Source organism: Macaca mulatta, chromosome 5 (genome assembly GCF_049350105.2).
Source record: "Macaca mulatta isolate MMU2019108-1 chromosome 5, T2T-MMU8v2.0, whole genome shotgun sequence".
In the NCBI taxonomy this organism is placed as follows: domain Eukaryota; kingdom Metazoa; phylum Chordata; class Mammalia; order Primates; family Cercopithecidae; genus Macaca; species Macaca mulatta.
This window is the reverse complement of record NC_133410.1, coordinates 80,236,571-80,262,158: the sequence shown is the minus strand read 5'-3', so window position 1 is coordinate 80,262,158 and position 25,588 is coordinate 80,236,571. Positions and strand designations below refer to the sequence as shown.

The 25,588-nt window shown below is 37.5% G+C and overlaps 1 protein-coding gene and 1 non-coding gene across 7 annotated transcripts in view; both read right to left on the bottom strand.

Moving 5' to 3' along the window:
- The window catches only part of SCFD2 (sec1 family domain containing 2), a 498,290-nt gene that overhangs the window by 371,807 nt on the left and 100,895 nt on the right, over positions 1-25,588 (bottom strand). For all 6 annotated transcript variants that reach the window (XM_078001950.1, XM_078001951.1, XM_001091758.5 and 3 more), the window contains exon 4: positions 16,645-16,820. In XM_078001950.1, the coding sequence (XP_077858076.1) occupies positions 16,645-16,820 (176 nt within the window). The remainder of the gene's footprint in view (positions 1-16,644; positions 16,821-25,588) is intronic.
- On the bottom strand, positions 9,381-9,487 carry LOC114678644 (U6 spliceosomal RNA). The gene has a single exon (XR_003730059.1). It is a non-coding gene; the product is annotated as a U6 spliceosomal RNA (small nuclear RNA).

Here is a 25,588-nt window from a genome sequence, read left to right as displayed (position 1 = left end):
AAAAACTGTAGGTGGGAGTGTAAATTAGTTCACGCAGTGTGGAGATTCCTCAAAGAGCTAAAAACAGAATTACCATTCCACCTAGGAATCCCATTACTAGGTATCTACCCCCAAAAATATAAATTGTTCTATCATAAAGACACATGCACATGTATGTTCACTGCAGCACTATTCACAATAGCAAAGACATGGAATCAACCTAAAGCCCATCAATGAAAGACTGGATAAAGAAAATGTGATACATATGCACCATGGAATACTACACAGCCATAAAAAAATAACAAGATTGTATCCTTTGCAGGAACGTGGATGGAGCCGGAGGTCATTATCCTTGACAAATTAACATAGAAACAGAAAACCAAATACCACATGTTCTCACTTATAAGTTGGAGCTAAATGATGAGAACACATGGACAAATAGAGGGGGACAACACACACTGGGGGCCTACCTGAGGGTGGAGGTGGGAGGAGGGAAAGGATCAGAAAAAATAACTGTTGGGTACCAGGTTGAATGACTGATATGGTTTGGCTCTGTGTCCTCATCCAAATCTCACCTTGAATTGTAATCCCCATAATCCTCATGTGTCAAAAGCAGGACCAGGTGGAGGTAATTGGATCATGGGGCTGGTTTCCCCCATGCTGTTCTCAGGATAATTAGTGAATCTCACAAGATCTGATGGTTTTATAAGTGCCTGGCATTTCCCCTGACTGCACTCACTCCATTCTGCCACCCTGCGAAGAAAGTGCCTGCTTCTCCTTTGCCTTCCGCCATGATTGTAAGTTGCCTGAGGCCTCCCCAGCAATGTGGAAGAACTGTTAGTCAATTAAACCTTTTTCCTTTATAAATTTATCCAGTCTCAAGTATTTCTTCATAGCAGTGTGAGAAGGGACTAATACTCTGATGATATAATCTGTAAAACAAACCTCCATGACATGAGTTTCTCTATGTAACAAACCTACACATGTATCCCTGAACCTAAAAGTTTAACACACACACACACACACGAGGTCAAATACCACCTTTAATCCAGATAGAGAGGCAGAGTTGAGCCTCTTCTTATTCAATCATTCCAAATTTACCGATCAGATAAAACATCCCTCTCACTAAAAGAGGGTCAGAGAAAGGTGAAGACCATGGCTAGGAAAACTCTTCTTAATGGAAATCAGGAGTGGGAGAATGTTGTTTTATTCTAATAAAAAAGAGTTTTGATGTTGGGTTTTTGTGTGTGTGTGTGTGTGTGTGTGTGTGTGTGTGTGTGTGTGTGTGTGTGTTGGATACATATTGCAAAAAAACATGCTCTGCAATTTTTCTTCCCAGGAAAAACTTTATCAAAATATCTCCCTAATCTGTAAAGAGTACCCAACTCTGCCTTTGGAGATTACAATTTTTGCCTCTTTCCTTACTCTTCATTCAAATGATATCATAGTGGGTTTTTTTGTTTTTGTTTTTTTTTAGATTTAAAAATCTCTTCATGTCTGGAATTTATTAGTCCAATACAATCTTTTCTGCATTATGCATGTTCTCTTCTTTAAAAAAAAAAAATACTCATGGGTACAGCTTATTATAGCAAAAAAGATACAAAACAGGATCAATAAAGAAAAAATAATCCCTCCCTACATGTTACAAGATAGGGTTGGCTGCAAGAGAAACTTAGTAAGATTTAGGAAGTAGAAGGAAGGCTGAGCAGATGATGTTCATCATTGATCAAGGGCCATAAACGAAAGACTTGAAGGTGTTAGTGGTTTCCAAGTCATCCTCACTTGTTCTCGCTCCACCTCCAGCCCATCTTCCTGACTGCCAACATTGATAGCATCAAGTCTTCTCAATGACTTTTATAGAATTTATTTTTTATTTCAATAGGTTTTGGGGAAACAAATGGTATTTGGTTACATTAATAAGTTATTTGCCAGTGATTTCTGAGATTTTGGTGTACCCATCACCTGAGCAGTGTAACTGTAACCAATGTGTAGTCTTTTATCCCCCATCACACACACATTCCCCCAAGTCCCCAAAGTCCACTGTATCATTCTTATGTCTTTGTGTCTTCACAGCCCAGCTCCCACTTTCGAGTGAGAACATAAGACGTTTGGTTTTCCATTCCTGAGTTACTTCACTTGGAATCAATGTCTCTAATTCCATCAAGGTTGCTGCAAATGCCATTATTTCATTTCTTTTTATGGCTAAGTAGTATTCCATGGTATGTATGTGTATATGTGTGTGTGTGTGTGTGTATATATATATGTGTATATATATATATCACATTTGCTTTATTCACCCATTGATTGATGGGCATTTGGGCTGGTTCCATACTTTTACAATTGCAAATTGTGCTGCTATAAACATGCATGTGTGTGCAAGTATGTTTTTTATATAATGACTTACTTTCCTCTGGGTAGACACCTAACAGTGGGATTGCTGGATCAAATGATAGATCTACTTTTAGTTCTTTAAGGAATCTCCACGCTGTTTTCTATACTGGTTGTACTAGTTTACGTTCTCAATAACAGTATAAAACTGTTCCCTTTTCACCACATCCACACCAATATCTATTTTTTAAAATTTTTTTGTTATGGCCATTCTTGCAGGAGTAAGATGGTGTCACATTGTGGTTTTCATAGGCATTTCCCTGATAATTAGTGATGTTGAGCATTTTTCCATATGCTTGTCAGCCATTTGTATATCTTCTTTTGAGAATTGTCTATTCATGTCCTTAGCCCACTTTTTGGTGGAATTGTTTGTTTTCTTCCACTGATTTGTTTCAGTTCCGTGTAGATTCTGGATACTAGTCCTTGGTCAGATGTATAGATTGTAAAGATTTTCTCCCACTCTGTGGGTTGTCTATTAACCCTGCTGATTATTTGTTTTTTTTTTTTTTTGAGACGGAGTCTGGCTCTGTCGCCCGGGCTGGAGTGCAGTGGCCGGATCTCAGCTCACTGCAAGCTCCGCCCCCCGGGTTTACGCCATTCTCCTGCCTCAGCCTCCCGAGTAGCTGGGACTACAGGCGCCCGCCGCCTCACCCGGCTAGTTTTTTGTATTTTTTAGTAGAGACGGGGTTTCACCGTGTTCGCCAGGATGGTCTCGATCTCCTGACCTAGTGATCCGCCCGTCTCGGCCTCCCAAAGTGCTGGGATTACAGGCTTGAGCCACCGCGCCCGGCCCTGATTATTTCTTTTGTTGTGCAGAAGCTTTTTAGTTTAATTATGTCCCATCTATTTATCTTTGTTTTTGTTGCATTTGATTTTGGATTCTTGGTCATGAAGTCTTTGCCTAAGCCAATGTCTAGAAGGTTTTTCCAATGTTATCTTCTAGAATCTTTATGGTTTCAGGTCATAGATGTAAGTCTTTGACCCATCTTGAGTTGATTTTTGTATAAGCTGAGAAATGAGGATCCAGTTTCATTCTTCTACCTGTGGCTTTCCAATTATCCCAGCACCATTTGTTGAATAGGGTGTCTTTTCCCCACTTTGTGTTTCTGTTTGCATTTTCAAAGATCAGTTGGCTGTAAGTATTCTGGCTTTCTTTCTGGGTTCTCTACTCTGTTCCATTGGTCTATGTACCTATTTTTATACCAGAATCATGCTGTTTTGGTGGCTATGGACTTATAGTATAGTTCAAATTCGGGTAATGTGATGCCCCCAGATTTGCTCTTTTTGCTTAGTCTTGCTTTGGCTATGCGGACTCTTTTTTGGTTCCATATGAATTTTAGAATTGTTTTTTCCAGTTCTGTGAAGAATGATAGTGGTATTTTGACAGAAATTGCACTGAATTTGTAAATTGGTTTTGGCAGTATGGTCATTTTCACAATATTGATTCTACTCATCCATGAGCATGGGATGTCTTTCCATTTGTTTGTATCGTCTATTTAGTGTTTTGTAGTTTACCTTATAGAGGTCTTTCACCTCCTTGGTTAGGTATATAACCAAGTATTTTATTTTTTTGCAGCTATTATTAAGGGGTTGAGTTCTTGATTTGATTCTCAGCTTGGTCGCTGCTGGTGTATAGCAGAATATATAGTGCTGTGTAGATTTGTGTGCATTAATTTCATATCCTGAAACTTTGCTGAATTCATTTACCAGTTTTAGGAGTTTTTTGGATGAATCTTTAGGGTTTTCTAGGTATATGATCATATCATCAGCAAACAACAAGAGTTCAACTTCCTCTTTACTGATTTGGATGCCCTTTATTTCCTTCTCTTGGGGGAGTGCTCTGGCTAGGACTCCCAGTACTATGTTGAACAAAAGTGATGAGAGTGGGCATCCTTGTCTTGTTCCAGTTCTCAGGAGGAATGCTTTCAACTTTTCCCCATTAAGTATAATGTTAGCAGTGAGTTTATCATGGACAACTTTTATTACCTTAAGGTATGTCCCTTCTATGCTGATTTTGCGGAGGGTTTTAATCATAAAGGGATGTTGGATTTTGTCCAATGCTTTTTCTGCATCTATTGAGATGATCATGTGATTTTTGTTTTTAATTCTGTTTTTGTGGTGTATCACATTTATTGACCTGTGAAAGTTAAACCATCCCTCCATCCCTGGTATGACACCCAACTGATCATGGTGGATGATCTTTCTGACATGCTGGTTGACTCAGTCCACTAGTATCTTGTTGAGGATTTTTGCATGTACGTTCATCAGGGATATTGGTCTGTAGTTTTCTTTTTTGGTTATATCTTTTCCTGGTTTTGACATCACGGTGATACTGGCTTCACAGAACGATTTAGCGGGGATTCCTGCTTTCCTTATTGTGTGGAATAGCATCAATAGGATTGATACCAATTCTTCTTTGAATGTCTGATAAAATTCAGCTATGAATCCATCTGGTCCTGGACTTCTTTCAGTTGGCAATTTTTTATTGCCATTTCAATCTTTCTGCTTGTTGTTGGTCTGTTCAGAGTTTCTATATCTTCCTGGTTTAATCTAGAAGGGCTGTATATTTCCAAGATATCCATCTCCTCTATGTTTTCTAGTTTATGCATGTAAAGGTGTTCACAGCAGCCTTGAACGATCTTTTGTATTTCTGTGCTATCAGTAGTAATATCTCCCATTTCATTTCTAATTGAACTTATTTGGATCTTCTCTCTTCTTTTCTTGGTTAATGTCGCTAATATTCTATCGATTTTGTTTATCTTTCCAAAGAACCAGCTTTTTGTTTCATTTATCTTTTGTGTTTTTGTTTGTTTGCTTGTTGGCTTCAATTTCATTTAGTTCTGCTCTGATCTTTGTTGTCTTTTCCTCTGCTGGGTTTGGGTTTGGTGTGTTCTTGTTTCTGTAGTTTCTTGAGATGTGACCTTAGGTTATCTATTTGTGCTATTTCAAACTTTTTGATGTGGGCATTTAATGCTATGAACTTTACTCTTAGCACCTTTTGCTGTATCCCAGAGTTTTTGATAGGTTATGTCACCATTATTGTTCAGTTTAAAGACTTTTAATTAGCATCTTGATTTCGTTGTTGACCCAAAGATTGATTATTCAGGAGCAGGTTATTTAATTTCCATATATTTAAATGGTTTTGAGGTTCCTTGTGGAGTTGATTTCCAATTTTATTCCACTGCGGTCTGAGAGAGTATTTACTATAATTTATATTTTCTTACATTTACTGAGACTTGTTTTGTGGCCTATCATATAGTCTATCTTGGAGAACATTCCATGTGCTGATGAATAGAATGCATATTCTGCAGTTGTTGGATAGAATGTTCTGTAAATATCTCTTAAGTCCATTTGGTGTAGGGTACAATTTAAGTCCATTGTTTCTTTGTTGACTTTCTGTCTTGATGATCTATCTACTGCTGTCAGTGGAGTATTAAAAGTCCCCCACTCTTGCTGTGTTGCCATCTGTCTGATTTCTTAGGTCTAGCAGTAACTGTTTTATAAATTTGGGAGCTCCAGTGTTAGGTGCATATATATTCAGGATTGTGATATTTTCCTTTTAGATTAGTCCTTTTATCATTATATAATGTTCCTCTTTGTTTTTTTAACTGCTATTGCTTTAAGGTTTGTTTTGTCTGATATAAGAATAGCTATTCCTGCTCACTTTTGGTGTCCATTTGCATGGAATATCTTTTATCTTTTTCCACCCCTTTACCTTAAGTTTATGTGAGTCCTTATGTGTTAGGTGAGTCTCCTGAAGACAGCAGAAATTTGGTTGGTGAATTTTTTTTTTTTTTTTTTTTTTTTGGTTGGTGAATTCTTATCCATTCTGCCATTCTGTATCTTTTAAGTGGAGCACTTAGGCCATTTTCATTCAAAGTTAGTATTAAGGTGTGAGGTACTATTCTATTCATCACGCTATTTGTTGCCTGAATGTCTTTTTTTGTTTTGTTTTGTTCTTTGTTTTTTGTTTTTTTCATTGTGTTATTGTTATATAGGTCCTGTGAGATTTATGCTTTAAGGAGGTTCTATTTTGGTGTATTGCAAGAATTTGTTTCAAGAGTTAGAGCTTCTTTCAGCAGTCTTGTAGTGCTGGCTTGCTAGTGGTGAATTCTCTCAGCATTTGTTTGTCTGGAAAAGACTATATCTTTCCTTCATTTATGAAGCTTAGTTTTGCTGGATACAAAATTCTTGGCTGATAATTATTATTTTTTTTTATGTGGGCTAAAAATAGAACCCCAATCCCTTCTAGCTTGTTGGATTTCTGCTGAGAAATCTGCTGTTCCTCTGATAGGTTTTCCTTTATACGTTACCTGATGCTTTTGCTTCAGAGCTCTTAAGATTCTTTCCTTTGTCTTGATTTTAGATAACCTAATGACTATGTGCCTAGGCAATTATCTTTTTGTGATGAATTTCCCAGATGTTCTTTAAGCTTCTGGTGTTTGGATGTCTAGATCTCTAGCAAGGCTGGGAAGTTTTCCTCAATTATTCCCTCAAATATGTTTTCCAAACTTTTAGATTTTTCTTCTTCCTTAGGAAAAACAATTATCTTAGGTTTCGATGCTTAACATACTCCCAAGTTTCTTGGAGGCTTTGTTCATTTTTTTAAAATTCTCTTTTATTTGTCTTTGATGGATTGGGTTAATTAGAAAGCCTTGTCCTCAAGCTCTGAAGTTCTTTCTTCTGCTTGTTCAATTTTATTGCTGAGACTTTCCAGTGCATTTTTCATTTCTCTAAGTGTGTCTTTGATTTCCAGAAGTTGTGGTTGTTTTTTATTTATGCTGTCTATTTCACTGAATATTTTTCCTTTCATATCCTGTATCAATGTTTTTAATTTCTTTAAGTTAGACTTCACCTTTCTCTGGCATCTCCTTGATTAGCTTAATAATCGACCTTCTCAATTCTTTTTCTGGAAATTCAGAGATTTCATCTTGGTTTGGATTGCTGGTAAGCTAATGTGATCTTTTGGGGGTGTTAAAGAACCTTGTTTTGTCATATTACCAGAATTGTTTTTCTGGTTTCTTCTCATTTGGGTAAACTATGTCAGAGGGAAGATCTGGGACTCAGGGCTGCTGTTCAGATTCTTTCATCTCATGGGATGCTCCCTTGATGAAGTATTCTCCCTCTTCCCCTAGGAATGGGGCTTCCTGAGAGCTGCACTGCAGTGATCATTTTTGCTCTTGTGGGTCTAGCCAACCAGTGGAGCTACCAAGCTTCAGGCTGGTACTGGGCAGTGTCTGCAGAGTCCTGTGATGTGATCCATCTTCAGGTCTTTCAGTCATGGATACCAGCACCTGCTCCAGTGAAGGTAGTGGGGGAGTGAAGTGGACTCTGTGAGGGTCCTTGATTGTATTTTTGTTTAGTGCACTGGTTTTTTGTTGGTTGGCCTCCAGCCAGGAGGTGACGCTTTCAAGAGTGCATCAGCTGCAGTACTATAGGAGGATGCAAACTTGCCCTAGGGTTGCCTGGTTAAGTATTCAGGTTTTTCAGACAGTAAACAGGGACATAGAGCTCCCAAGAGATTATATCCTTTGTCTTTGGCAACCAGGGCTGGTAGAGAAAGACCACCAGGTGGGAGCAGGAATAGGTGTGTCTGAGCTCAGACTCTCCTTGGGCAAGGCTTGCTGCAGCTACTGTGGGCAGGCCAATGGAATTATGTTCCCAGGGGGATTATGGCTGCCTCTGCTGAATCACATAGATCACCAGGGAAAAGGGGTAAAGTCAGCAGTCACAGGCTTCACCCTGCTCCCATGTAGACCACAGTCCTAAAGGTTGGTCTCAAGAAAGCAAGCAGACTCAGTTTTTCAGCATCTCAGGGAGCCTGCAGTGGTGATCCAGTTCCTCCAAATGGTCTGTGCATTCTCTCAGCTTTTCTGGCATGTTCCTGCAGTAGTTCTTGGAGCAGAAGTTCATGATGTGAATCTCCACACACTGCTCTGTCTGAGTGGGAGCTGCAAGCTAGTCCTGCCTCCTATCTGCCATTTTAATCCAAATCTCCATAGATGCTTTTGCAAGTGACAATACACCATGCTGCCAAATGACTCTGAATAGCAAGGCCCACAGAGAAGCAGAGTGGTGGAAACTTCTTCCCAGAAAAATTCAATCCTAATTATAAATGGCTAAAAAGAAGGTATTATAAAACAGAACCTGCCAGGGTGTTGGTGAAGTCAGGAACAGCAATAAAATGAGCCATCATATTTCCAAGCCAAGCCATATGGCGTGAGAGCTAGTAGAGGCACTAGAGGACTTAGAAAGTAAAATCTGCCAATTTATTATAAAATTAGCAGATATACTATTACTTAGCTTAGGTAAACTTGACTGGCTATAGAAAGATACTGTCTAACATTCAACATATTTTTATAAAACAATCCTACCTATTAAAAACTACTTTGGCAGCCAATAAAATAGATGCCTATTTTTTATTGCAAAGAGATAAAATTTTAAACTAAAGCTATATTTTACCTCAATTATCTTGAATGGCTTTATAACTCATTTATATTTTATTTAAAAACCATTTTCTAAGCTGGATTGTTTTAATTTAAAGTATACATTCTACCTAAAGAAATAACTGGAGATGGATATATTACATACATATTTTTATAAAGTATACGTTTAGGAAGTAGGAAGCTTAAACACAGCTGCTTCCTTAATACACAGTTTGCTATCATTTTATTGCCACAATAAGTTATAGTCAATAAAAGGTTTTTTTCCTTGTATTACTCTTCAGTGATTTTATAGAGAGGAAATCAGATGTTGGGCAGTGTTCAAGAATACATATTACTTTCAATGTTCTCACTTTATGATACCTTGATTTTATCCCATAAAATCTTTTCTGGGGTTTCAAAGTTCTCTGAATCCAATGAGGATTATATTTATTATTATTATTATTACCACTCACACCAATACACCATGCCATTTTTTAAGACAAGCAGAAAAAGTATAAGGCTTAAAAAATCATAATGGGTTTGTTAATGCACTATTTTTCTTTAATTTTTACTTTTATTCTAGATTTTAAAAATGTGAAATGCTTCACGAATTTGCATGTCATCCTTGTGCAGGAGCCATGCTAATCTTTTCTGTATCATTCCAATTTTAGTATATGTGCTGCCAAAGAAAGCACCTAAGGCACAATTTAAAGGGTCATTTATTTGCTATGTAATTTTGACAAAAAGGTCAATTGTTTCATTCTCTTTGAAGTTCAAGCACTAGTTATTGTTATAGTTTTATAATAAGTGGTATAAACATACCTATAAAATAACTGTTTTCTTTTTCCTTTTCCCTTTTTTTTTTTTTTTTGAGACAGGGTCACCGAGGCTGGAATGCAGTGGTGCAATTACGGCTCGCTGCAGCTTTGACCTCTTGGGCTCAAGTGATCCTCCTGCCTCAGCCTCCTGAGTACCTGGGACCACAGGCATGCACCACCACACCAAGCTATATATTTTTTTTTTTCATTTTTAGTACAGACAAAGTCTCACTATGTTGCCCAGACTGGTCTTGAACTCCTGGTCTCAAGTAATCCTCCTGCCTCAGGATTGCAGGTGTGAGCCACTAGGTCTGGCCAATAAATTTTTAATGGGAAAAAAAGCTTTTTTCTTGTGATGACTAGCATAAAAACTTCAGTCATCCACTGCAGAAAAAGTGGGCTTTAAATCAAGATTTAAAGAAAAATACTGTCAAACATTATCAAACAGTAAATATAAAAAGATAGTAACATTTTTCTAAGTGACAAACTCATTCTTCCTTAATAAATTTTAATTTAGGAAACCAAAATCTAGGTGAGAATATATTAAAGGCATTCTTCACATAAAATAAGACAGCATTTGTAATATTTTTGACCCAGCTGAAAGAATAAATAATCACTATTTATTGAGGATTTACTGTACTTAGTTATGTATTAATACACATATAGTCTCACTCAATCCTGACAATAACACTACGAGATAGATACTTTATTCTTAGCTATGTATTAATTAGTTATGTATTAATACACATATAATCTCAGTCAATCCTGACAATAACACTATGAGGTAGATATTTTATTTATCTTTAGATGAGGAAACTAAGCCAAACTCTCTTGCTATACGACAAGAAAGGAATTCTTCATACTTTATACCCTTTCACCAAATTAAATGAATTTGTACTTTAATTAAAAGAAGGCAAAGCTACTTTGTGAAAACACTACTTGAATCATAAACATATCCATGATCAGTTTAAACTTGTTCTTTTCTACACTTTAAATTTGAAGCAAAATCAGAGTTATTTTATAACTAGCACACATGTATTCAATGCCTAAAACACTGTCTGTGATATTGGACCCAGCAAGAGAAAAAAGGAGTCATGAAGATGTTTTATCTCCTTCGGCTTTTCAAATTGTACTCACTGCTAACAAATACTAGATTTTCCCCAACAATACTCAAAAAGGTTTCTCTTTTGAGCATATAATATTATCTTTAGAAATTAAATGTATAAATCTATTGTTTCCAGGAGTGTAAGTCCAACATAAATCTTACAAATAGTCCTCAGGTCTCTTGCTGACTAGTCGTTAGATCACCAAAACCACTGTAAGTAGAATAAATGCAGTAACCTATTTTTAATTATAGATTTCTAAGACCGATTTCTTTTTTTTAAGTAAGGTTGTCTATAACGTTACTTAAAGTAACGTTACCATAAAGTAAACATTGACATTTCAGTGTTGGAGGCCTGGTAGAAAGTGGTGGAAATGAGTCTCCCAAAAAATAAACAATTCTCAACATTAGCTGAAATTTCTTGGTGGCTCTCAAGCCCTTGGGGAAAAACGAAAGGTTGTCCTCACGCTCAAAATAAACACAAATGCCCTATTTTCAAACCAAAGTCTGTAAAAGGGGCAGCTGCCCATATATTATTACTTGTTAAACTAATGGATGAGTATATACTACGTAAAGTAAGCACGTTCATAAACCAAGAGCATTCCGATGATCAGTTTATACATTCGCCTATGCTAAAACCCTAACTTGTAAGGACCCAGAAGTGACTGAGAACACAGTACTGGTCAGGGTGATATGTAATTATGCTAGGAGTAGGATTTTAGTATTTTAAATGTTTACTTCTTTTCCCCAATCTTACTCATTTATTTATTTAAGAGATTGGGCAGAGGCAAGGGGGTCTCTCTATATTGCCAGGCTGGAGCGCAGTGGCTATTCACAGGCCACTGCAGCCTCAAATTCCTGACTTCGAGTCATCCTCCTACTTCAGCCTCCTGAGTACCTGAAACTACAGATGTGTACCACTATGCCTGGGGTTCCTCAGTGTTTCAACTCTTTCTTTAGTTGTTGAAAGAACCACACCAATTACCATGATCACATCTAATAGTCTAATAAGAGTCTAATATGGAACAAAAGATTCCAAATATTAATTACAAATAAAAAGCAGCTTAGAATTAATATGTCAAGTTTCTTCAGAAACCTTTAGTAAGCTTATCTAGAAAGATTATCATTCTCAGGAGAAAATCTCTGCATAGCCTTGTTTTGAACCAATTTTATGAGATTTTGTAGTGGGGCTCACTTTAGAGGACATGTGATATAGACAGCAGCAGGGTGAAGAGATTGTCCATACGGTAGGGCAGGGGGAATGAAGGAGGTCACAATAGTGGCTTTGGGCAGGTTATCAGAGCCCATGAGTATAAAGAGGGTGTCCACAGGGGAGACAATGGTAGCCCAGGGCATGGTGTCAGAGCCAGAGCCAGGTGAGGCGGGCATTAGTGCATGGGGGTGGGAGAGTCTCGCAGGGGTTGCTGGAATCCAAGGGGATGGAAAGGGCATCCAGGTGGAAGGTGGTGGAAGTGAGGATCCATGGCAGGGGATCAGAACCTGAGCAAGGTAAGGATGGTGTCCACACGACTACCAGGACCCAAGTGGAGTAAAGAGGACATCTCGAAGGGATAGGGAGGCTGGAGGACAGGGGAGAATGCAGCAGCAGCCCTGCATGGGTTGTCAGAACCAAAGCAGGTGAGAAAGGTATCCAGGTGGAGGTTGAGGGATAACAACATCCCAGGATGCAGTGTAGGTCACTAAGCAGGTGAGGGTGGCCAAAGAGGGCAGTAGCAATGGTAGTGACTCGGCACAAAGTGTCAGAGCCTGCAGAATGAGGAGGGCATCTGTGCCTTAGGAGCCACAGTGTGGGCTTAGTGTGGGGTGCTGGAACCTGAGAGGCCTGAGGAGGGCCTCTATGAAGAAGGCAGAGGTAGGGGCAGCACAGAGATGTCAGAGCTCAATAGAGGTAGAAGAGCATCCCTATGGGGAGGTTTCCACAAGGGTACCTCTGTATGAAGTGAGAGAGAACATCCGTGTGGGCTTGGCCATGACCTGGAGCAGGAAGAGAGAGCCCAGGTGAGGTGAGGAGGCATCCACGCCACGGGGCAGCAGCTCTACTGGAAGATTAGTTACACACAGTGGGGACTGATAAAGTAATTAAATATGTCGAGGATAATGGGAGATAAGTTCCTCACTGTCAGAGAAGGGAGGTACAACTATGGAAAGGGGGAAAACTAGAATGAAACATGTGCTATTAGGTTAGAGCTATGATATTAAACCAGATGCAGTGGCTCACGCCTGTAATCCCAACATTTTGGTAGGCTGAGGTGGGAGGAGCACTTGAGTCTAGGAGTTTGAGACCAGCCTGGGCAACATAGAAAGATCCCATTTCTACAAAAAATAAAAAATAAAAATGAGCCAGGAGTGCTAGTGCACTCCTGTATTCAGGAGGCTAAGGTGGGAGGATCACTTGAGTCCAGGATGTCAAGGCTACACTGAGTGGTGATCATGCCACTGCACTCAATCTGGGTGACAGAGTGAGACCCTGTCTCAGAAAAAGAAGAAAAAGAACTATGAAAGCAATATGAGCTCATAGTTTTTAATGAAGACAGACATAATGACAGTGATTGAGATAGAAATGTTTTAAAATGGTATAATTGGTAAATTCACAATCATTGTGAGTAATTTAAAATCATCTCTGACAGAAGATAAATCAAAGTGATAAAGAACTGAAGAAATTATAGTTTTGAATCACTTGATTATTATTACTTATATTATTATTATTATAATTATAAATATCAACAACAAAGCGATAGGTCCAGGTTATTTTTTGGAAATATTTTACTTTTAAGTAACTGATAATTCCTTTTTTAAACAAATAGAGAATAGATAAAGAAAACTCACCCTAATCGACTTTACCAAACTGTTATAATCTTTTTTGGAAAACAAGACCATGGCAGAACAATAAAGAAAAAAATATAGGCCAGGTGCAGTGGCTCATGCCTATAATCCCAACACTTTGAGAGGCCAAGGCAGACAGATCACTTGAGGTCAGAAGTTTGAGACCAGCATGGCCAACGTGGCGAAATCCCATCTCTACATACAAAAATTAGCTAGACGTGGCGGCACACACCTGTAATTCCAGCTATTCAGGAGGCTGACATGGGAAAATCACTTGAACCCGGGAGGTGGAGGTTGCAGTCAACTGAGATCACGCCACTGCACTCCAACCTGGGTGACAGAGCAAGATCTGTCTCAAAAAAAGAAAGAAAAAAAAATCCTAATTTCACCTATGACCATAAATGCAAATTTCTATGGAAAATATTAGTAAACTAAATCCAGCAATTTGTATGTGTGTGTGTGCATATGTTTACATGTGTGAGTGTATGTGTGTGTGAGAACAAGTTGAATTAATCCCAGGAATGCAATGAAGATTATTTAGCATTAAAAAAGTTATAAACACAATTCACCACGTTAACAGATTAAGGGAGAAAAACTATATAGTCATTTAAAAAATTAGTAATCTGCATTAAACAAAATGCAACACTAATGCATCACTAAAAAAAAAAAAAAAAAAAAAAAAAAAAAAAAAAAAAAAAAAACAGCGAACTAGGATTAGGAAGAAACTTCCTCAGTCTGATTAAAAACAAAACAAAACCTTTTTGGAATATTTTCTTTAAAGTCAGGAATAAGATGAAGATGCGTGTTAGCATGACTCTTACTGAAAAAGGGCCTAGTATGCCTGGTCAATGCACTATGAAAGACACTTGGTATCAAGTGTGGAAACGAAGAAACAAAACTGACTTTATTCACAGATAATATTCTTGCCCACACAGAAGACCCAGGACAATCAATGAATAACAACCAGAAATAAGAAAACAAGTATCATCACAAAATGCAAAGTGTTGGATCCATGATCACTATTCACAAGTCAATATATTCCTACATGCCAACAATAAACTGGAAAATTAAATTTTAAAAATTCAATTCATAATGGCATTAAAATCCTTAAAATACTCATGAATAAAAGCATAAAACTGAATATATGATTTAAAAGCACTGGGATGGATAAACTGACAACTAGAACAAACCAAAAACTGGGAATAAACCACTTTTATTTGGGATCTTAGTATATTACATATTAACGGGAAAAAGATGAGTGTATTTTGGCTCCAAATAACAGAAAACCAATCACCTTAAACAAAAATTATCATCTCACAAAACAAGATATTTTGAGGTAAGGCTCATAGCCATCACTAAGGATTCAGAAAGTTTTTTTTTTTCTTTTTGCCTTGATAGGAAAAATACATAATGAAGAAATAAGCTCCTTCTTCTGCCTCTTGATGTATGTTTGTGACATTTTAGACATTCTGGGATAATGAAGGGAGCTCATTGACATCCTGAAGAGGACACAGCTTTTAGCCTTACCTGGTTCAACATTTTTGGCAATCTTTGGTAAACTCAACAATATATAACAGGAGACATATTCCAGAGTATTCACTGCATAATTCTTCCTAATCTCACATACATACACACCACACACACACACACACACACACACACACACACACACACGGGCACAAATGCAACAGCCTAACTAAACAACAGTACAGATTGCATAAATAAATTGTATATTTATGATGTGGTTTAAAGGAATGAGCTAGATCTACATACATCACTTTATTTATTTATTTATTTATTTATTTATTTATTTATTTTTGAGATGGAGTCTCCCTCTGTCACCCAGGTTTAAGTGCAGTGGCACAATCTCAGCTCAATACAACCTCCACCTCCCGGGTTCAAGAAGTTCTCCTGCCTAAGCCTCCCGAGTAGCTTCCTGAGTATAGATGACCACGACCACACCCAGCTAATTTTTATATTTTCAGCAGACACAGGATTTTGCCATGTTGGCCAGGCTGGTCTCGAACTCCTGACCTCAAGTGATCCGCCCATCTCAGCCTCCCAAAGTGCTGGGATTATAGGCGTGAGCCACTGCACCTAGCCCATCACTTTGGATTATCTTAAAAATAGAACCTTGAGAGAAAAAAGCAAGCTATTTAGGGATATTTATAGTATAACATCACTTATGTAAAATTAAAACCTATAGCATAAATGCTCTATATTATTTATGAAAAAGTAAATATTTAATAAAAATGTAAAAACAACGAATTGAGCTTGTAATTATCTCTAGGGAAAGAAAAAGGAAAATCAAATTAGAGATGGTTATATAGTATCAAGAATGCTTCAACTTTATCTCTAGTTTTATTTCTTTAATGAAAAAGGATCCATGACAGATATGAAAATAATGATAAATCATATTGAGTCTATGTGGAAAGTTTACAGATACTCATCGTTTTAGTACATTTATGCTTTATAATCCTCTATCCCTTTTTAAAGTACTGTATAATTTTAAAAACTACTTTATAATTTTAAAAAATACATACTACATATTTTTTGAAAAGTTTCCCATGAAAATATTTCATCAGTCATGAAAAGTTCCTATCCCACATACAAATATCTGTATAAACACTACAAATGGAGATCACTTCCTTCATTTTTTACTAAACGCCATTTTAAGGCACATGCTATGTGTTGCTTAAGGACTAGAAACTAGGTAATGTCAGAGGAAATGTGAATAGTAGTAATATGCTACAGAAAAAGTAGCAAGGATCAAATAAAGACACCATGAAGAGCGAGAAAGGTCCAAATGGCATAAAATTGAAAGAGGTTTCCAGAGGTTAGTTCAATGCTCAAAAAACATCCTTAGTATTGAATAAGAAGCCAAAGACATTACTGTCGAAATATTTTTTTAAACAGGTGTGAAAAAAGTTTCTACTTGAACTTTAACTCGGGGGCACTTAGAGAATATGAAGCAGGGCACATGTCAACAATATGATTTATTACTAAGGCTATAATAAATGTCAAAGTTTTTCCCTGGAAATCAAAACATTAATTATTAAGATCCCACGAAGTACCCACAGCAACATACCTGAAGAAGGAGTCTTTCAAAAGCGAGAAAGTTGTCCCACTTGGCAGTCTGTGGGTGTTTCAACGTTTGAGCTGTGGCCAGCCCAAGCTGGAGGAGCCCACAGTGATTCATTAGAGCTTTGAGGTTGTTCTTGAAGAGCTGAATATAGGACATGAGCTGTCCTGGTGTGACTCTCCCTGGAAAAACATAAGAATTTATCAGTGTACCCCTTTCTGGGAATAGTACAAATAATGAGAAGGATTCCATTAATAATACCACTGTTTTGTATTTGGGCAGAACATCAGAGTTGACTACAAGCTTTCCTAAGCTATTGTGATTCTTACAACTATATAGTGAAAAGAGCAATATTGGTACTATTATTAATAGTTGCATTTTGCAAGTAAAGAAACCGGGATGTTAGTTAAGGATCTGGTCAAGGTCATATTGCTAGTAGAATTCATTTTATCATTATGTAATACTCTGTAAATAAGTTTTCAAATAAAGTCATATAAATAAATATTTGTTGAGCTCAACTTGGAGTACCTCTTTATGACATATGACATAGCAACCTAAGAGGGAAAAAGGTATGATTTCTAATTGTGTGTGTATATACATAAAAGAAGATGAGAAATAGGTTATGACTGTACCTAAAACTTTGCCACTGATATCAGTGACTTCATGACAATATTCATGAGGATAAAAGCAGTTACACGGAACAAAAATGTATCAAGAACTAGGGCGGCAAAACCACTGGAAGAGGAGGTATCAGAAGAAAAGTTTGGTGTGGGTAACAGCACATTTGCTACAATGGTCACCTACATTTAGAACAAGAGAGTCCACTTCATAAAAGGACAGAGACTGTATAAAACACATGTACATCTACAAACACACAAACTGTTGAGGATTCACTCCTTCAGAGCCCCTAACTCCAAGTTTTGCCGGTAGCAGTCTTTCCACTGAGTCTCCTCCCACTCTCCAGTCTATGAAATTTCATTCCTGCCATTCCTCCATGCTATGTGCAAAGCTCCTGGACACCAGATTCTCCCCACCAGGCAAGAAGGCACTGGGGCCAAACATAGATGTAAGCCAAGTAATTCATTCCTATGTTTCACCCACGCCATGTTTGTGGGTTGTTCTTTGATACTGAAATCCAAGTTTATTTGCTTGTTATTCCGAGGTTTTTAAATATTTGGCAATGAAACCACCTGCATTTATTTAGCAATTTACACAGTGCTTACACAAACACACCCTTTACTGATTCTCATGGCAACTCCTTGAGGTAGCAAACGAGGCTTGTGCTGCGTCTACTAGCCCTGCCCGACATGCTAAGAACACAATGTCTTACCCAGTGCTAAATGGCAGATATTACTTAATAAATGGTTTTTGCTAAAAGTAAAGACCTCGCCACATGAAACTCAAATGCCTACAACATATCTTTCTATCTTTTCATTAATTTTTTGAAGAGATTAAGAATGTTTAAGTTCTTCATTACCAGTTTATCAGGGTAAGCATTTAAAGAAAAAGAACAGTGGGAATGATAAGTAGGAGAGTGAGTCTCACGAGTATCTTTAGTCCCTTGGTAAAGCATGGGTTTGCTCCTGATTCTCAAAGCAGCAAGCTAACAATTTGCTTGCTCAAGTACTCATAGAAAAAAGACCTCATAAATACTTTGATTTCTTTATCAGGTTTATTAAGGTATTTTCTACATACAGGAACATTCACCCTTTTCTAGTGTACAGTTCTATGAATATTGACAAATGGATATGGTTGGATACTACTGTCACAGTACAGAACATTCCCATCATTCCAAACAGCTCCCCTTCTTGGTAGTCCATTCACTTTCCCCAATTCCAGCCCTGTTGGTTGACGAACCCTTACCTGTGTTTATCTGATTTCCATCTCAGTTTTGCCTTTCTAGAGTGTCATATAAATGGAATCACATAGTATGTAGCCATTTGAGTTTGGTTTCTTTCGATGAATCATAATGTATTTGAGATTCATCCATGTTGCTGCTTTTTCTTTTTCTTGCTGAATGATATTTCATTGTGTGGATGTATCATAGTTTAGCCATTTATTTATCTATTCACTAGTTAATGAGTATTTGGGTTGTTTTCAATTTTTTAGAAATTATGAATAAAGGCTTCACAAACATCTGTGTACAGGTTTTTGTGTGTGTATACATATGTCTCATTTTCCTGTAGGCAAATTTCTAGGAGTAGGTTTCTAGGTCAGATGCTAAGTATCTGCTTACTTTTAATTCTTTTTCAGTTTTTAAGCTTTATTTTATCACTCTTCTCAAATATATCAGAAAGCAAATCAACAGTGCATCTTATGTTAAGTTTACAACAAAACTGAACAATGTAATTGTGTTTGATGAAAAAGTTTTTTAGCAAAAAAGCATATGATACAGTCCATTGAAATGCAGGGTTCATGCTTTTTAGGTACATTAAAAAGTGGAAAATAAAAGACCTCTGCTACGCAGCAACATAAAACAAGTTTAAAAGACTTGAGTGGAAATCAGACACTTAGGGGTTTGTGGAAAAAAAAAAAAAAACTTCTTGGTACTGATCCACATCTACATTTATAGTCCCATTTAGTTACTTTTTTAATTTTTATTTTAGGTTTAGAGGTACCTGTGCAGGTTTGTTATATAGGTAAACTCATGTCATGGGGATTTGTGGTACAGAATATTTTGTCACCCAGGTACTATGTCTAGTACCTACTAGTTATTTTTTCTGATCCTCTCCTTCCTCCTACCCTCCACCCTCAAGTAAGCTCCAATATCAGCCGTTCCTCTCTTTGTGTCCATGTGTTCCCATCATTTATCTCCCACTTGTAAGTGAGAACATGCAGTATTTAGTTTAAGTGCATGTTTAATTTTATAAGAATTTGGCAAACTGATTTCCAAAGTGGGCTGTACCACCAGCAACATATGAGAGTTTTAGTTGTTTTACAACTTCACCAACACTTGGTTTTGTCAGCTATTTTTATTTTAGCCATTCTAACAGATGTGTAGCAGTATCTCATTGTGGTTTTAAATTTCATTTTCCTAATGACTAATGATGTTAAGCACCTTTTCACGTGTGTTTTTTGCCATCCTATATCTATTTTGCTGAAGTGGCTGGTCAAATCTTTTGCTCATTTTTTAATTAGGTTATTTGTTTTCTTATTACTGAGTTGTGAACGTCATGCACTTTTATTGATTCATTGATTCAATATATATTTCTGTAACAGGCACTATTCCTGTTTCCAGGAATAAATCCGTGAACAAATCCAGACAAAAATCCCTACATTTGTAGCCAACAAATAAAGATGATCTCCTAATTAATTCAGCATCTTACGTGTCATTCTCTCTTAAGGGATGGGGACCTTTTGTGCAAATGATTAACATTTTTAAGAAATGATATTCTCTGACACCTATTATATTAAACAAATTTTCAGACAAAATGGTTTCAAACTTAAGAAACTTAAGAAATTGCCATGAGCTCCATTTATTTATATAAACACTGTACTGCAGGTGATGGCAGTGTGGCTCCTAAACACACAGAACTTAGTCTGTCAAGACAAACATTCATTTATTGACCATACAAAGAGTTACCTAATCATGATAAGCACTGCTAAAGAAAAATACAAAATATCTTGAAGGTGTGAAAGGCTCTACATGATATGAAAACTGCCTACCTCTCTAACTCCATCTCCTCAACTGAAAGAAGAGGAATTAAATAGATTCAAAATATATACAGTTCATTTGTACTGTAACTATGTTTTAGAGAGACTCCAGGAAATGGGAATCACCAGAGGAAGCCATCAGAGGATCGGCTTAGATTTCTGTTGTAATAACCATACGTTCATTTTAAAGATAAAAGTGTCTTCGATTAAAAAACACAGTCCAGGCCTGGCACGGTGGCTCATGCCTGTAATCCCAACACTTTGGGTTTGGGAGGCCAAGGCGGGCGGATCACGAGGTCAGGAGATCGAGACCATCCTAGCTAACACGGTGAAACCCCATCTGTACTAAAAATACAAAAAAATTAGCCGGGCTTGATGGTAGGCACCTGTAGTCCCAGCTACTCGGGAGGCTGAGGCAGGAGAATGGCGTGAACCTGGGAGGTGAAGCTTGCAGTGAGCCGAGATCGGGCCACTGCACTCCAGCCTGAGTGACAGAAGCAGACTCCATCTCAAAAAACAAACAAACAAAAAAAAACACAGTCCTCGCCAGGCGCAGTGGCTCACGCCTGTAATCCCAGCACTTTGGGAGGCTGAGGCGGGTGGATCACTTGAGGTCCAGAGTTGGAGACCAGCCTGACCAACATGGTGAAATCCCGACTCTACTAAAAATTCAAAAATTAGCCAGGCATGGTGGTGGGTGCCTGTAGTCCCAACTACTGGGGAGGCTGAGGCAGGAGAATCACTTCAACCCGGGGGGTGGAGGTTGCAGTGAGCCGAGTTCGCACCACTACACTCCAGCCTGGCAGGCAGAGTGAGACTCCGTCTCAAAAAAAATAAATAAATAATAAATAAATAGAAAAGAAAGAAATAGAAAAGTTAGCTGGGCATGGTGGTGCTCACTTGTAGTCCCAGCTACCCAGGAGGCTGAGGCAGAAGAATCACTTGAACCTGGGAAGTGGCAGTTGCAGTGAGCCGAGATCGTGTCACCGCACCCCAGCCTGGGTGACAGAGCGAGCCTCCATCTCAAAAAAAATAAAATAAAATAAAAGTCAAATTTTTTATCCAATCAGCATTTCCTAGCTGAGACCCAGACTCAGCTACCATCTTTATGTAACGTCACCTTCTCATATAAGGCATGTGATCTAAAGGAACAAATGAGTATATCTCCTAATAGAAAATATCAACACCACACTACCTCGTATTCCTTGTGGATTTAGTAGTTATTCACCTTTTCTACTCTGTTCTATTCCCCTTTGTATGTCCGTTTTTACACACTCATGCCACTAATCCTTTGTTAGGTATAAATCATGACAGCAGATTTTCTTTTTCCTAAAAATCCCTGAGAGGCTAACTGGAACTTAACAAAAAAAGTAATTCACACAGATGCTCCAAAAAAAAAAAGGCCAGTGACATTTTAAAAAATTTTAAATTTACCATAACCTTACCAAAAGCAAATGGAAATCAACTAATTGACTAACCACTGAAGTAAAATTTCTTGGTTTATATAAACTAAAACAGCAAGCAACTAGACAAGTGTTGAAAAATAATGGACAGTAGGGCCGGGCGCGGTGGCTCAAGCCTGTAATCCCAGCACTTTGGGAGGCCGAGGCGGGCGGATCACAAGGTCAGGAGATCGAGACCACAGTGAAACCCCGTCTCTACTAAAAATACAAAAAATTAGCCGGGCGCGGTGGCGGGCGCCTGTAGTCCCAGCTACTCAGGAGGCTGAGGCAGGAGAATGGCGGGAACCCGGGAGGCGGAGCTTGCAGTGAGCCGAGATCGCGCCACTGCACTCCAGCCTGGGCAACAGCGTGAGACTCCGTCTCAAAAAAAAAAAAAAAAAAAAAAAGAAAAATAATGGACAGAACATTTATTCATACTTCACCTTACAAAAACAACAAAACCCTTGACAGACAGATATACATGGTTATCTAAAAATGTCAACCCACAAGGCTTTACAACACATTTTAAAAGCCATAAAACAAAGGTTATTTCATATTAAGACTGTATAAATATATAGCAACTTTTTGAAATGTGATTTTCAGTTAGGCTTTCTTTTTCTTCTTCTTTTTTTTCTTTACAGATGCAAGGTCTCGTTATGTTGCCCAGGTTAGTATCAAACTCCTGGCCTCAAGCAATCCTCCCACCTCCCAAAGTGCTGGGATTACAGGTGTAAGCCACCATACCTAGCCCTTATTTCACTTTTAAGAAAGAGAAACAAGCTTTTGGTTTCAATTTAGCCAAGAGAAAAACACAAAACTTCATCAAACATCAATTCTATACATTTTCAAAACTGTTATTAAAATATCAATTTATCTCGGGTAAAAGGTTACAGATTTAGAAAACAAAAGGATTTAATATTATGTCAATATTCTCTGTGATTCTTACAATATTGAATTCAACTGAATTCAAATGCATTATGAAGCTGTATTAGTCCATTCTCACACTGCTATAAAGAAATACCCGAGACTAGGTAATTTATAAAGGAAAGAGGTTTAATGGTCTCACAGTTCTGCATGACTGAGGAGGGCTCAGGAAACTTACAATCATGGCAGAAGAAAAGCAAACATGTCCACCTTCACAAGGTGGGAGGAGAGAGGAAAATGAGTAGCAAAGAGGCAACAGCCCCTTATAAAACCATATCTTGTGAGAACTCACTCACTATCACCAGTACAGCATTGGGAAAACTGCCCCCATGATACAATTACCTCCACCTGGTCTCTCCCTGGGGATTATGGGGATTACAATTTAAAATGAGATTTGGGTGGGGACACAAAGCCTAACCACATCAGAAGCTATTCTTCCAATTACTGCACATATTTGCCAAATTATAGATTTCTCAATCTGTTTTCTGGCAGGTAAAATATATTTAAAATATTTACACATATATAATTCTTTATTGGCACTCTTAAAACAATGACTATTTTATCATAGTCATTCTGTCAGACTTGATTTAATGGCAAAACTGTTATGATGGGAAAAAGCAACCAACATAAAATTTTGTCTAGAGGCCGGGCGCGGTGGCTCACCCCTGTAATCCCAGCACTTTGGGAGGTTGAGGCAGGCATATTACTTGAGGCCAGGAGTTTGAGACAAGTCTGGCCAACATGGTGAAACCCCATCTCTACTGGAAGTCCAAAAATTAGCCAGACACAGTATCATATGCCTGTAATCCCAGCTACTCAGGAGACTAAGGCACGAGAATTGTCTGAGCCCAGGAGAAAGAGGTTGCAGTGAGCCAAGATTGTACCATTGCACTCCAGCCTGGGCGACAGAGGAAAACTCTGTCTAAAAAAAAAAAAAAAAAAAAAAAAAAAAAAAAAAAAAAAAAAAGAATGAAATTTTGTCTAGAATAGCATATTTAGCAAATAAAAAATTGTAAAACCCTTGACATAAGAAACAGTCATATCGTCATTGCCTGTTTTTTATTCATTCAATTCTGCAAAGATGAATGCAAATCCAGTGGGTAGAATTTGAATAAACAGATGTATATGTTTTAAGACATGCATTCTTAGAAATCTAACGTCAGCATTTCATTTTTCTCCTTTTCAATCATTTTCTAATATAATAAAGGCAATGTATATTAGAATACTTAAATATAATATATTCTGCTAAAACTCTGGTTTATTAGATCATACACAACTGGCAAACAGGAATTATGTCAATATTATTCAAAACTCACATCTGTTCATGTGAGATTTTTTCCCCATTATTTTAATATTTTGTGCTACCAAAGATGGCAGCTAAACACAAAGTAAATGAGCACAACTGAACACACCAAGCTACAAGAGGAATTGAGTACCCTATGAAGCACCCATTCATCATCTTGGCTCTGCTGGCCATGCGCCCTGTTTTGAAAGTGATTCCTGTTTGATTCGACCTGATCTCCAATGCATTTTGCTTTTGACTTCCTAAACAACCTCAACTCCTCTTACACCTTCCAATGAGCTACTGTAAACTCTTTTGCTCACATAAAGTTCCATATATGCTGTAACACTGATTTATAGAAATTTAGCATGTCTTTTTAACTGTGCTAATATTTTTATCAAGAGTCTTAATGTTTTTGTAAGTGCTCTGATTACAAGGTTGCATAGATTTTTGAATGGGCTCCTGCTGATACCACGAGCCCTGATTCCTAGTATGTGATGCAAAACCCAAGTTTTTCAGAAATGCATATATATCATAGCAAAAAATACCCCTGCTGATATATAGACAGGGGTGGAACTTTACTAAGATTAAACTATTGGTTAGTACAGCACCATGAAAGAAAACTTCAAATGTTAATTCAACAGCTGACACAAGAGAAACAGAATCTTGAGTATGCCAGATGGCTTACGAGTTCCGTAAATAATGTGCAAAAGACAAGAGGCTACCCTGAGCACATGTGTTTATATTGGCTCCGCAGGAGATGCATCAGAATGATAAAAAGGAATAAAAAGGGGTAGAAATGCACTCAAGAAGATCACTGAAATAGTCTATAAGCAGACAAAAGATTTCAACACCTTTTCCCCTCACCTGTTGGTTATCTCTGGAACTCACATTATCTATTTTAGCTTTCTGTTTTGTTCTGTCAACTCAGCAAGATCTTATAGCTGTCCATGTTCTTAGCAGAGGATATTAAGTCCCTTGCCCTTCTCTTTATTTCTTCTTTCCCTCTTTCACCTTTTAAATTATCAGTATTTGTATTTTTCCTGGTCAAGATTGATAGCATTTCTATTTCATTCCATAACCATAATAAATTATGGTTTTACTAAAGTATTTGGTGCTTTTTCTGTAGTTTGATTCTAAAAGTTCAAAATCAATCAGTAGTGTTTATAACACAATAAACTGTATAACAATTCCATTCTCCTGTACTTTGAAGATTCACAGTGATTGTGTCTAATTTAGAGCTTTTTCAAACTTTTATTTTAGGTTCAGGGTAGAGGTACAGGTTTGTTATGAGGTTTTTTAATTCTTTCTACTTGCTTCTCAGTAAACCTATTTAATTTGAATACAGTTTCCTTCTGTATTTTGGGAAAGTTTCACATTCTTTCATGCTAATTGCTCTCTGTCTTTTGAAACTATTAATAGTTCATGGGCCTTCTAGATTGCTTCTGTATGCTTGTCTTTTCTCTGATCTTTTCTTCTACATTTCTTTCTATATTCTCTTCTCTCTCCATTGTTCCTACATTTTAGGAGATTTTCTTGATTTATCTTTAAACTACTGGCTGAAGTTTTTGGCTAAATATTTTATTTTCACAATGATATCTTTAATATCCAAGGGCCTTTTTTAAAACAGCTTTATTGAGAGATAACT